This window comes from Rhincodon typus, chromosome 11 (assembly GCF_021869965.1).
Source record: "Rhincodon typus isolate 14 chromosome 11, sRhiTyp1.1, whole genome shotgun sequence".
Taxonomy (NCBI): Eukaryota; Metazoa; Chordata; class Chondrichthyes; order Orectolobiformes; family Rhincodontidae; genus Rhincodon; species Rhincodon typus.
The window spans coordinates 53,658,810-53,673,664 of record NC_063342.1 but is presented as its reverse complement, the minus strand read 5'-3'; the positions used below and the strand labels follow the sequence as shown (position 1 = coordinate 53,673,664).

At 39.5% G+C, this 14,855-nt stretch overlaps 1 protein-coding gene across 3 annotated transcripts in view; it reads left to right on the top strand.

Moving 5' to 3' along the window:
- dmd (dystrophin) overlaps positions 1-14,855 on the top strand; it is a 1,291,331-nt gene that overhangs the window by 1,090,294 nt on the left and 186,182 nt on the right. For all 3 annotated transcript variants that reach the window (XM_048602828.1, XM_048602824.1, XM_048602825.1), the window contains 2 exons: positions 791-911; positions 8,938-9,206. In XM_048602828.1, coding sequence (XP_048458785.1) covers positions 791-911; positions 8,938-9,206 — 390 coding nt within the window. The remainder of the gene's footprint in view (positions 1-790; positions 912-8,937; positions 9,207-14,855) is intronic.

Below are 14,855 nucleotides of genomic sequence, written 5' to 3'. Positions count from 1 at the left end.
TGTGTTCATCCAACTCTACACCTTGTTATCTTAAAAGAGATAATGTCTGGTACACAATTTAAACGACCTTGGACATCTTGAGATCTTAGTTATTTAATTGTTGACTCATATCTTCAGCAATGGTGAAGTTTGTAGAGATCTTTGAGTTCCCAGTGAATAGTTTTTGCCACAGTTTGTTTCTTTACTGTGCATCGTCTTCCAAGATGCTGAGAGAATCAAAGAGGGTGAAAGACAGCACACCTGCAGTTGTGCTATTGTGAATTAATTTTCCTTCTCTCTCTGACCTGGCAAACAGCTACTGCTAAACAATTCCTTTCTGTATTCTCATGTTAAACTTAATTGATTTTTTGTAAGCTGGATAACCCACAGCTGATATTGATCCCAATATATGAAACCACTAGAAAGGCGTAAGTCAAAAATAAGAGATGAAGACTTCTTTCGCAATTGACCTAGCTTCATTGTCTTTTGATAAAAGTGTTAATTTTGGCTCAAACCATCTTTATTTATCTCATCTTGGTTTCATAAACTTGGCTATAGCTCAGCTAACCATCATGGCCGTCTAAAGTTTTTTTTTAAAACACCATTTTAGTCCACGAATCATATGATGGAATTTGAAAACAGATCATACATATTTCACCACAATCGTGACAAAGAAAATGTAATACGTTTGTGGTGGTACAATTTGAATAGGTTTAGTAGTATTTCTCTGCTTCTCTGGTTCATGAATTGGTTTTTATTTTGTTTAGTCCCTGTGAAAGTAAAGATATAATAATAAGCTGTACCCTTCTAGACATTCAAACGGGAGCTGAAGGCTAAGGAACCAGTGATCATGAGTGTTTTGGACACAGTGCATCAGTTCTTGGCAGATCAGCCTATCGAAGGACCTGAAAGTGTTTTGGCATCGCCAAAAGGTAATTACTCGACTAGCGCTCAGAATTCCAATGATGATGAAGTAACAACTGCCTGATTTACTGAAAACTAATTAGTGAAGTGTATTCAGGGACAGTTAACGTTTAGTTGCGGATCTCTTAATGATAAGGTGAGGCTTTATGTTTGCCTCAGGTCGAAGTACATGGGATTAAATAATTTGCTGTCCTTGCTACTCCACACTCTTTAAAGGGAGACTCCTGTATAACATAAGGCTTGGTTGGGTTCTGATGCTTTTTCATTAAAAAAGAAGTCTTGTTACTTTGCTAAAGACTATTAAAAGCAAAGAAATTTGAGAAAAGTGATGAGACAGGTACCCATACCATTGGAAAATCAGGAGCTATGGTCATTTGTTTTTAAAATGTGAGATACACTGTGTATGGTCTACCTTTTGGAAAGGAAAGCTCTGCTCATAGGTGGTAATAAAGAATTGAAACCGCAGCATTACCTCCCTTCCATTGTCCAGGAATGGTGAGACTATTTCATGTTGCCTACCCCAGATCAACATGATTTCATAATAGTCAGTTTAATGACGAACCCAGTGGAAAGCAAGTACCTGTTTGCTTTTCATGTCTGTTCTCGTGTAGGGTACAATTTGAGGTTACCTTACTTACCACATTGTTCCTATATATTTCAACAAATGTCCAAACTTTGCTCTTTTTTCTTAGACAATGGGTTCCTTCCTAACATGAACGATCTTTGTTTAATACAGTGGTCTAATTTACTCATCTTGCCAGTGAATCACTTTTAGAATATTTAGGTGAATTACCGTTCTCATCAGAATTATGTATCATAGATTTTGGCGTAAATGTTAACCTTCGAAGATTCAAAAACCCTTCTAAAACCAGGCTGTCTTATTCACCAAGCATAAAATATGAACTGTTGGTGCCTTGGTTGCTGTTTTAAAATGATTCTCAATTGCCATAGAGCGTTCTCTGTGGAGGAGTGTCTTAAACTCCTGTATGTCCTGTTGGTGACATGATCTGTATTGGCTGCTTGATCTCATGCTTCAACATACAATGCAAATAATTATGTATTTCTGTGCTGAAAAATCAAATCCAATTCCACATGCATGAATAGCCTAAAATATGCATTTATTAGCTGAAAAATACGGGGTCCGGGTATATACTGAGTATAGGGCTAAACTTTGGTGTGAAAAGCAGGGGTCATTTTATATGTCAAGTCGACTTGTATATCATCATCAATAGTACATTACTGCAAGGGGATGGAGTACGTTCCTCATTAGCCACATTGTATCAGCTTCATTCTTGGCTTAGTTATCACTGGTCAGCTGCAGATTAATCTGAATGTTCATTCTGTTCCAACAGTATGTCTCCATTCCAATTATTCATTACTCCAATGGAAAATGAGTGCAGTTGCCATTGTAATGCCTTTGGGAAAATTGTGGGCAATTTGGTGCTGTGGAAAACAAAAGTAGGTTGATAGTATCTAAAACCATTTCACATCATTTCCTTCCGGGCCGCACTGGTAAAGGGCAGCTTCCATTGCTTTATTCTGATTACATTTTTAATCAGTTGATAGAGAGCAAAAAAACTGTAACAATCAATTTGTGCCAGCCTAGGCATCATGTCTCATGACCCTACAGATGTTTCAATGGATTTTTAATGACAGAAGTATCCACCATTTTCGCAATTTGAATATTCCAAAGTTTAACAAATAAGTTGCAAAATGTTGACACCTACGGAGGCAATGGCCTAGTGGTATTAATCTAGGATCCTGGGTTCAAATCCTGCCATGGCAGATGATGGAATTTGAATTTGATTTTAAAAAATCTGGAATTAAAAGTCTCATGTTGACTAAGAAACCGTTGCTGATTTTCAGCAAACCGATCTCGTTCACCACTGTCCTTTGAGGAAGGAAAATGGTGTCCGTACCTGGTCTGGCCTACATGTGACACTGGAACAACAGCCTTAACTGCCCTCTGTGCAATTAGGGATATGCAATAAAATGCTGGCCTAGCCACTGTTGTCCACATCATGTGAATTAACTTTAAAAAATATATTTTTAAAGCCATTATTTTATTCATTCATGTGATGAGTGCATTGCTGGCTGGGCCATTATTTATTCCCCATCCTTAATTGTCATTAAACAATTATCTGGAACCACTGGAGTCCATGTGGTGGAGGTACACCCATAGTATTGTTAGAAAGGAAATTCCAGGATCTTGAGCCAGTGAGACTGAAGAAATGGTGATGTATTTCCAAGTCAGGATGGTAAGTAGCTTGGAGGGGAACTTACAGGTGGTAGTTTTCCATGCATCTGTCATCCTTACCTTCCAAGTGCTGGAGGTGCTGTAGATTTGAAGTGTGTTGGTGATGGTTCCTGGGTGAGTTGCTGCAGTTCATCTTTTACATGGTGCCCACCATTCCCAATCTGCATCAGTGGTGAAGGGAGTGAATGTTGAAGGTGATTGATGAGGTGACATTCAAGCAGGTTCCTTTGTCCTCGATTGTACTAAAACCTCTTGAATGTTGCTAGATCCGCACTCGTCCAGGCAAGTGATTCCACCTCAATTCACTCTTGTGCCTTGTAGATAGTGGAGGAGCACTAGGGAGACAAGTTGTGAGTTACTCACTGCTGAATTCTTGGCATTGACCCTGCCATTCTAGCCACAGTATTCATATGGCTGATCTAGGTCAATTTTTGGTCAGTGGTCACCCTAGAATGTTGAAAATGGGAGATTCAGTGATGGTGGTGGCATTGAATATCAAGGGGAGATGGTTAGATTCTTTTTTATTGGCAAAGGTCATTATCTTGCCAAATGTGTGACATGCATGTTACTCATCAATTATCAGCCATAGATACAGTGGATAGTCAGAGACTTTTCCCAGGGCAGAAATGACTATTACGAGGGGGCAAAATTTTAAGATGATTTGAAGAAGGTATAGGGGAGATTTCAGAGGTAGGTTCTTTACACAGAGAATGGTGGGCGTGTGGAATGTGCTGCCGGCATTGGTAGTGGAGTCAGATACTTTAGGGACTTTTAAGCGACTCTTGGATAGGCACATGGAGGATAAAATGTAGGGTATGCAGGGTAGATTGATCTTAGTAGGATAATAGGTCGGCACAACATCGTGGGCCGAAGGGCCTGTACTGTGCTGTACTGTTCTATATTCTATGTAGTCCAGGCTTGGATGTTGTCCAAGCTTTGCTCCACATTTATTTGTGTCGTAAGCATTGTGTGTTAGATTTAGAGTTAATAACAGTGAACAATTAATTAAGCTACATGACAAATAAGAGTATTCCATTAGGTCCAACGTGCGAGTCAGACCTTTCATGTGAAGAATCCAAATTGAGTCACGCTGTTTCTCACTTGATCCTTTCTTATTACATCATCTGACATCTCTTATTACCTGTACCTTATTACATTTGAGATCATACATGCATGTTGCTAATTTTTTTACTGCTGTTGCAGTGTTTATTCCTTTTTTCATTCATGGGATGAGGGCATCGCTGGCCAGGCAGCATTTATTGCCCGTCCCTAATTGCCCAGAGGGCAGTTAAGAACCTGCCACATTGTGGAGGGTCTAGATTCACCAGGTAAGGATGGCACTTTCTTTCCCTAAAGGACATTAGTGAACCACATGGGTTTTTCCCAACAATCGACAATGGATTCACGGTCATCATTTGACTCTTAATTCCAGATTTTTTTATTGAATTCAAATTCCACCATCTGCCATGATGTGACTTGAACTTTGGTCCCCAGAATATTATCTGGGTCTCTGGGTTAACAGTCCAGCAATAATACCACTAGACCATCACCACCAATATTCCACTTGGAATCATAGAATTTGGATTCACAATTGCAAGACCCCAGTTGTTACCCTTCTGGACTGGGCCATCACTGGATAACAATACATGGAGCCAAAACAGCTCACTCAAGGCACACTAATTGATGTATCTCTTATGCTACTTCCTAGCCATCCTTCAATATGCAACATTGCAGAGACCTGAGGGCTGCCTCTTATTTCATACCCCTTGGCATAGGAACTCAAGTGCAGATGATAAAATGATCGAAAGGGTCTTAGTGGCACAATGAATGATCATCTTGCCTTTTCTCTTCGGGGACCTGTTTAAATGCAGCTTAGATGAATAGGATAACTCTCCCCTTTGTGACAATTCTTTATTGCCTATGTGAAAGGAGATTGAATAATAACAACTAGCACCTGCGGAACGCAAGCCCATAGCACAATTTCAGCCTTAATTTGCTATTCATTGATAGAAGATTGTTATTGTCATGCAGAAAGATAGTTTATTTGAAAAAAAATTAAACTGGAAATAAAGGAGTGAAGTCCTGGAGGTATGAAATACTAATGGTTGTCAACATATTAAAAAATACATAGGAAGACTGACTACATTATGAGGCATTCCTAAGTGTCTGTGGAAAAAAAGCTTGCGAAAGTCAGTACTTCAAATGAAATGGGATGAATACTAGCAACAATAAGGTTGGGAATGTGAAATTATGTTTCAAATGCTTTAGCAAGTTGCGTGTGATTTCAAAAATATTTTTTCCCATTATAAATTCGGCATGAAGGTGCTACTACCTTGACATTAAACTCTAATCATCCTTAAACTTGCCAGTGCAATTTAAATATTTGAGTTATATAGCATATAACCAGACCCTTCAGTCCAACGCATTCATGCTGACCAAGTTTCTCAAACTAAATTAGTCCCTGTGATCTTCACATTCTGCTAGCCAGCTGGATACCATTGGGAAAAAAAAAGTGATTTCTTCATTTCTGTCATGGTGTCAGTCTCAACAATTTGTTTATGCCAGTTAGTTTGATGGTATCATCACTGCTCATGGTTTCACTCAATTTACACTTTATGAGAATTTTTGGAGCAGCCAGATTCCAAGGCAGCAAACAATGAAGCTGTTTCAGAGCAGCTGTATTGGCCACAGGAGTGATTATATTTCAACAGTTGCTATTGCAAATGATTGAGATGTGGAAAACATAGGAATGCTTTATTCATCTTGTCTTGTTGCCAGTTTTTCTCCCCATCTCATCTGAAGATAGCGACACATGCCGACCTAGATTTCTGTTGATACTGGCCCCTTCTGGGACCTCAAATCAGTAATTATTCATTCATGTATGAATCCAGGATGAGATTGTTGATATGCTATTCAATTGTACATGATGTCACAGCTGAACCAATATTTTCCTCATCCAAATCAGTGTATGAACAATTTTTCAGTCCATGGATAGTAATCCATTCTGAGAACCTTGATTAGCACTTTGTCTCCCTTGCCCATGAATGTTGTTATCTTCATCAATTCATATTACAATCAAACATCATACTTTTTAATTCAACATTATCGTTTTCAAAAGTAAACAAATGGAATGTGATCCATCACAGCCCTCCAAATGAGGCCCACTAGTTGGCTGGGATATGAATATGCCTCCCAAGACTGGTTATTCATGTGGAAGGTCCTAAAGATTCATTGCATCCTATAGACTGGTCAATGTTCACCTCAAAAATGTACCAACAAAGGAGATATTATTGTACAACTTATAAGTATTTTATAACCTGCTCACTGACACTGACACCCAGTTTAGGTTCTACCGGGGCCACTCAGCTCCTGACCTTGTTACGCCTTGGTTAAAACATGGACAGAAGAGCTAAATTCCAGAGGTGAGGTGAAAATGACAGCCCTTGACATCAAAGGTGCATTCGATCGAGTGTGGCATCATGGAGCCCTAGCAAAACTGGAATCAATGGCTATCAGGAAGCAAACTCTTCGCTGGTTGGAGTCATACCTGGCATGTAAGAACATGGTTATGGTTGTTGGAGGTCAGTCAACTCAGCTCCAAGACATCTCTGCAGGAGTTCCTCAGGGTAGTGTCCTTGGCCCAACTATCTTCAGCTGATTCATCAATTACCTTCCTTCATCATAAGGTCTGAAGTGGGAATTTTCACCGATGATTATATAATATTCAGCACCATTTACAACGACTCAGATATTGAATCAGTCCATGTTCAAATGCAAGATCTGGACATTTCCAGGCTTGGGCTGACAAGTGGCAGGTAACATTGATGCCACGTGGTATGCCAGGCGATGACCATCTCCACTAAGAGACAATCTAACTACTGCCCCTTACATCCAATAGCGCCACCATCACTGAATCACCCACTATAAACATTCTTGGGGTTACCATTGACCAGAAACTCAACTGGACTCACCACATATTCACAATGTCTAGAAGAGCAGGTCATAGACTAGGACTATTGGGGCGAGTAATTCACCCCCTGGCTCCCCAGAGCCTGTCCATCATCTACAAGGCACACATCAGCAGTTTGATGTATTGCCCTTCACTTGCCTTGATGAGTGCAGCTCCAACAACACTCAAGAAGGTTGACACCATCCAAGACGGGCAGCCTGTTTGATTGGCACCACATCCACAAACATCCGCTCCCTACACCGTTGTTGCTCAGTTGCAGCAGTGTGTAATATCTACAAGATACACTGCAGAAATTCACCAAAGATCCTCAGAGAGCACCTTCCAAACCCACAACCATTTTGATCTCGGAGGACAAGGACAGCAGTTACATGGGACCACCACCACCTGCAAGTTCACCTCTGAATGATTGATTGATTTTATTGCCACGTGTACGGAAATATAGTGAAAAGCGAGCGGTACAGGCAGATCACAGCAAGCAAAGGATGTACAGATCAAAAAGTCTTAGAAGCAAATAGATTACACTATCTTAGGCTAGACTCCATTCAACAGTCTGATAACGGCCAGAAAGAAGCTGTTCCTGAACCTCTTTGTGCATGTGTTCAGGCTTCTGTATCTTCTGCCTGATGGAAGAGGCTGTAGGAGATCATTACCAGGGTGCGATGGGTCTTTGATGATGTTGGCTGCCTTTCTGCAGCTGCGAGCTGTGTAACTGGAGTCCATGAATGGAAGGTTGGCTTCCGTGATGGTTTGGGCTGTGCACACGACCTTCTGTAGTTTCTTATGATCCTAGACAGAGCAGTTGCCATTCCACGCCGTTATGCGCCCGGACGATATGCTTTCAGTGGTGCATCTGTAGAAGTTGGTGAGGGACCTTATGGACATGCCAAATTTCCTGAGCTGCCTGAGGAAGAAGAGGTGTTGTTGTATCTTCTTGACTGTCGCATTTGTTTGGGAAGTCCAAGACAGGTCGTCGGTTACCGTCACTCCGAGGAACTTGATGCTCTTCTTAGCCGCTCACCATCCTGACTTGGAAATATGTCACCGTTCCTTCACTGTCACTGGGTTAAAAATCTGGAATTCCCTCCCTAATGGCATTGTGGGACAACCCCCAATAAGTGGACTACAGCAGTTCAAGAAGGCAGCTCAACACCACCTCATGGATAACTAGGGATGGACAAGAAATGCTGGCCAGCCAACAACACCCCTGTCCCATGAATGAATAAACAAAATACCAAAACTTGTGCTGCATGTTTGGTGTCTGTAAATCCATCAAGTAGACCTGATTAGAATTTTATGTGATAAATTTTGCAAACTAATCTTTGCTGGTATAGAGTTCTTTGAAACTGGGGTAAATATTGGGAATTCTGATTGACAGTTCTGATGCACCCTTGGTAATGGATTAAAAAGGATGTAGGTGAACGCTTGCACCAAATCTGTACCATCTCTTGAAGTGGGGACATGAAATTACAGATGTTAATCTTACAATATAATTACATATAATCCAAGAAAAGATGAAATAATTTCTTCACATTTCTTCACTTGATATGGGTCTTATAACCCCATCCTTCAAACAAGACGTGACGTTAAGTCATATACCACTTTATTTCTTTTTAGTAACTTTAATGAAGAAAGATCAACCACAAGGCTTCATAAGAATTCAATCTGAAATTGGATGCTAAGTCCAAAGAGTAGGATGGGTTATCAAGGGTATGATGAAGGAATTGGGTTTTAAAGTGCAGAGGAGCTAATTCCTGTTCCTTTCATGGACTATAGTGCCTTAACAAAACTCTCCTTCCTGTTTATTCAGTGAGAACCCCTGAAGAGAACGCACAGGCTGTTGCCAGAGTGATTCGGAAACATGCTGAGGAAGTAAAAGTAGAGTGGGATAAGTTGAGCACTCGCTCTGCTGATTGGCAGAAGCGTATAGATGAAGCCCTGCAGAGGCTCCTGGAATTACAAGGTGCAATGGATGAATTGAACCGCAAACTGAGACAGGCAGAGGCTACCAGAGATACCTGGCAACCTGTGGGGGACCTGCTGATAGACTCTCTGCAGGACCATATTGAAAAAGTCAAGGTAAGTGCCAAGTAAATTCATCTGCAGTGAGATTGATGAATCAACAACAATATAAATGTTGAGTTTATTGCCCTTTTACATTCAAATCTCTCTCAGTTGATAAACTGTTAAGCTTCATAGAATTCACTCCAAGTTGTTAATAATTTATGCAGTGGTTGGCTCAAATGGTTGTTCCAAATGATTTTGCTCTAGATCTGTTTCCATTTTCTCTCTTCCGACTTCCCTCTTTTTACAGAACTTTTGGGCAATACGAATGAAAGGAAAATCCTGTTTCCTTGCTACTATAAACAACATTAGTACTTGTAAATGCAGCATTTGCTCCCCTGCCCCCAAAGTATCAGAATTGAAAACTCCTAATCAGTTATGTCAAGGGCTAGATGCAGAGTAAACCTTCCTGTGATTGAGGGAACATGAATATCCACAATGCTATGTAGTTCCTTTCACCCAGAAGATTTGACCTGAAAGGACTGATTTCATTAAAAAGCATTCCCAGCAGTGAGCCTTGCCCACAGGTTGTACTTAACGAGAAATTATGGCTTCACCTCTCCATGGTTATCTGCCAAGGTTTGTACACTTGGACCTCAACTGCAAGACAGATGAAATTTTAATTATTCCACAATAGGGTACAGAAGTTAGGTGTGTGATAAAGATTAAAAATTACATGAAATAATCTTGAACCATCACATAGTCACCTGCTGTTTCCTGGCTATGTGCAACAATGTCACATCCTTGACCAAAGATTTGGAACAGAAATCACTACACTAAAGGAGGGAATGAACTGGTAGGAATTATCAGAAATAAGAACAAAAGTCACAATGTGAGACAGTTATGTATACAAACTATAAAGGCCATTGTTTCCAGGATACCATATCAGCAAGGAAAATCCCACAATGGAAGAAGATGCCAAAGAAAACAGTCACAGACCCATCACTTAAAATATTCAAGATCCGTCTTCAGATTATTGTAATTTACAAGTTTTCATTATCAAGACTACTATCTGAGCAGGTCATGCCTATGTTAGCTCCCACTACCCATATAAATGTTGGCAAGGTCTCTTGTGACACAGTTGAAGTGCCCTTACTTTTGAGCTGGAAGACGTGGGTTCAAGTCCTGTCTGAGCCAGAGGTACACCATAACAACTGGAACAGCTTGATTCAAAATGTCTATAAGTATTGACAGAATATTGGTACTCATCTGTGATACTAACACAATAAAGCAGTATGTACAGCTTGCACAGTATGGCTGTGTCTCACTTTCAAGGTTTCCAGAACTCAGGAAACCCAATAATAAATTGATACTGGACAACTGGATCATTCAAGTTTTTGTTTGCTGGTCCGATTTAACCAAGGAAAGTGAGTTTTGAAAGCAAGTGTTCATTTTCAATTCTCTTTCAACCCCTTTTAGAATCAGGTTGGATGGTCCAGAAGCTGTTTTGATTCTGTTTGATCTTAGTTAGGAATGTTGTCTTCACATCTTTTATTTTGTATCTTTAATTTCTTGAAATTTTTCCTTGTTACATGGTTTCCATTTTCCAGCAATTTTCCTTTTAAAGGATATTTTCTTTGTTTTTGAGCTGATGATGCTATTAACTTGTGATATTCTGTAAATTTCTCTAACCAGACACATTTGCACTGCACTATGAAAATCTACATTCAGATAACAAAGCCCCTTATCATAACTATTCTACAATGTTTGTACCTCGCTTTCATTTTCTTAGAGATTTGTTCCTCTACATCTTCCCACTAGTTGGTAGCTTATAGCGTAAACAGAGCAATGTTTTCTTCTTTTTCTTCTTTAGCTCTAGCCAACCTTCAACATGCTGTGACATTCTCTTTGCCCAGCTCTTCAATGTTCTCCTTAACCAGTACTGTCAAAGCTCCTTTCATTCTTCTCAAAATAAAATACTGCAGATGTTGGAAATCTGAAACACACATGTACAATGTTGGAAAAACTCACTAAGTCTGGCAGAATCTGAAGAGGAACAAAGTTAACATTTCAACTTCAATATAACTCGACCATACTTGAAATGTTAACTTTGTTTCTCTTTCTTCTATGTCTGCAGATGCGGAATTTCTCCAGCATTCTCTGTGTCTGTTTCTCATTTGTTTCTTTCTTCCTGATCATTCCTGAATACATTGGTTTCCAGGAATATTTAATACCCAGTTATGCGATTCTGAGAGTCAAGTTATAGTCACAACATCATATTTCCTCATTGCAATCTGTGCCTGTAACTGACCAGTATTAGTTACTATGCTTGATGCTTTCATTTACGTGTACGGTAACCCTGGTTTAGAAGTTTTAATTTCTCTCCTATTCCAACCCCACCAATTAACTTGCTTTTCTCACGTTGTCTCTCCTAGCACCTTGGTATTCTTTGTTTATATGATCTCCTGGTTCTCATAACCTTACCAATTTAGTTTAAACCCTCCCAATTGCATTAGCAAAACACCCTGCAATCGTCTCAGCTCTGTTCATATGCAACCGTCTAACTTGCACAGCTGGAATCTCCCTGCAGAGCCAGTCCTAATGTCACAGGAATTGAAAGCCCTTCCTCTCACACCATCTTTGCAGCCACATATTCACCTGTCCTATCAGCCCATTACTGTACTCACTTTTGTGTGGCTCCAGGAGTAATCAAGAGATAACAATTTCTAAGGTCCTACTTGTTAATTTTCTACCTAGCTCCCTTAATTCTAAGGACCCACACCCCTTCCTTCCTAAATATTGTGTTGGTAAAAACATGGGCCACAACCTCTGGCTGATCACCTACCTCAGAAGGATGTCCTGCAGCTGCTCTCTGACATCATTGACTCTGGTACAAGGGAGAGGCTCATACCATCCAGGAGTTACAAGTACAATTTGTCTGTTCACCCAACAAATCCCTTATCAGCCCTGCTCTGTTCTTCCACTCATTTTTCTTTTCCCACTCTGTATCCACCTGAAACAATAATTATGGAAATATACATCAATAGACACTTGGAGACATTTGAGATAAGTAAGAAGAACCAACATAGATTTGAAATAGGCAGATCATGCTTGAATAATCTTATTTTTTTTGATGAGTTGACAAAGAGGGCTTCTTTAGGAAATGTGGTATATTTTGTCTACATGGATTTTAAGAAAGTGTGTGACAATCTACCTCATAGAAGGTTGGCTAACAATGTTGAGGTTAGTGAAATAGGCCACGGTCACAATATGCAGTTGGATTAAAAAATGGCTTATGGATAGAAAACAGTGAGTTGTGGTCAATTGCTGATATTAGAATGCAGTAGGGTGGTGTTTCCCAAGACTCAGTGAGTGAACCATTGTTTCTTTTGGTATATATTCATGTCACTCTGGTGATAAAATATCACTGTAGATTTTTGAATTCCGTCATCTGATTTTAATGCCTGAAACTTATGACTGAAATGGTTTTAAAAGGAGACAAAACAGTGACCTAAAATGCCACAGCAAACACCTGACCATAAAGGTTATCCAAATCTCATGAAACCCCCAACTTGCAATAAACAAAACCATCAAAACTGAAATTCACATTTTATCAAGAAGCACTGAAACCAGTCAATCCACTCAGGCATGAAAAGGCCCTCATCTCCTGTTTATTTTTACAATACTAACAAAGTAACCAACTCCACCTATTGTGTGCACGACCAACAACACCACTCCCCACCGCCTCCCTCGCCAATCTCAGTAATCATTTATTTCTCATTAAAACCCTTGGTCTCCCACGTGATCCCCAATTCTCTCAACCCCACCCAATCTACACACCTTCTCTGATCACTGGCCCAAAGCAACCACTAGATCGACCTACCCATGGGCCATGGCCTTTTGCTGAATGATTTCCCTGCCCAACAGGACTAGGCCTTGTTAATAAAACTGGCTATGGTGCTCGGAATCTACTTTTTAAAATGGCATGCAGAATGTGTAGCTAAAGCACCATGGTATCCATCCCTCAATAAGTCTTTGTTTCCCCTACCTTGCTACAAAACCCATCTCAATGAACGTTGGGGCAGTAAACTCCTTTACTGAGAGAGAGTTCCACTGGCGACAGACAATATGTATTAACTTATATTCCTCTGTGAACCAAAACATGATGACCAACAACAAGAGGATAAGGAGTTGTTTATTTTAGAAAAGAGATCAGATGGGTAGTTTTTTTTCATTCCAGTGTTTTTTTTTGGACTGAAGCAGACATTACAACCTAATTGTCTTCCTTTCAGAAATTTGAAGCTGAGTGGTGTCCCTTGACTATTACCAGAACTGAGATCAACTTGTCCAACCTGGTTGAAGGTGAAACTCTGGTCCTTCTTGCCTTTTGTTTTAAACAGTGCTTCAAAATGCACTGTCTGAAAAGGCTGTGAAAGCAGATCAGCAGTACATTTCAAAAGATAATTGGATAGACACTTGAAAAAAGTGAAATTTTCCGATCTTTGTGAAACATAAAGAGAGCAGAATTAATTACATAGCTCATTCAAATAATTGGTGCAGACACAATGGGCTGAATAGCCTCCATCTTTGCTGTGTGGTTCTTTTACTCTTTTCGAGAGCATTGCTTATTCTCTAAAGTGTAGATTTTTTTAAAATTATAGCCTTCTTCCCAGGGCATGCTGATTTCCCAACGGCTAATTATCCAGAGACTTGGATATTGCCTTCACTGATGTGACCAGTCAATTACATATGAATAACAATGGTCTGAAGATAAATTTCTTGTGGGGCTACACTCATCACAACAGTGGCCATCGACAAATAACTGCAGTTCCTAGTTTTATAATCTATTATTAATATTTCCTTAAAATGTATCATTATTCAAGCATGAAAAGAACCATTACCAAGATTACTTCAGTGGATTCATTAGGTTCCAAATATTATTCCTTTTAATGTATCTGGTAACAGCAAATGGAAAGAATTTTTAAAGACTTTATTTTTGCTTGTTTAATCTAAACATGTTACATTGAGTGAGTAGATGATAGTTCACAAGACAAATGGTTCCAGCAGCAAAACCATTATTGTCAACAACTAGATTGAATTTTCACAGGGACAGTGTAGAATTGGCACTTTGAATGCCCCTTTGCACTGTTTTACTAAATCAAGCCATCGAGATGTTTGTCATTAATAAATTTTCAGAAGACTCATTTAGGTAGTGCAGCTAGCAGGTATTCAGGTACCATTACAGCATTTTTATTGGAGCATAAGCGAGTCAATGAGCAAAATAGAATCAATTTATCAAGCTCTTGAGAAAGCACACTATAATTAGTCAGGGACATCAGGAGAGTCTCACAGAATAGAAATGAGACTGACTCATTAGTTAGATTGTTGCTTGACTTTGAACACACAACCTCAGCTGAAGTAACAAGAGTATTTCTGCTCAGTATTTGGAAAAGTGTTTTAGAAGAAAAACATGCTTATCTAGGCATAAAGCAAACTGATTTTTGTTTCCAATAATGTTAACAATTAACAATAAAGTAGCACTGAAAGCATGAAACACATACTTCCCCATTTGTTGTACTATTTGTATCATGTAAACATCACTGGGTTCTCAATTTCATTTAATTTAAAATTTTAAACAGGTAGAAATGACATTTTGAGCAGTGGTGAAAAATGTTGGAAATTACTGCACCTCGCTGTTTACCTTTAACTTAATCTTCTATCTCT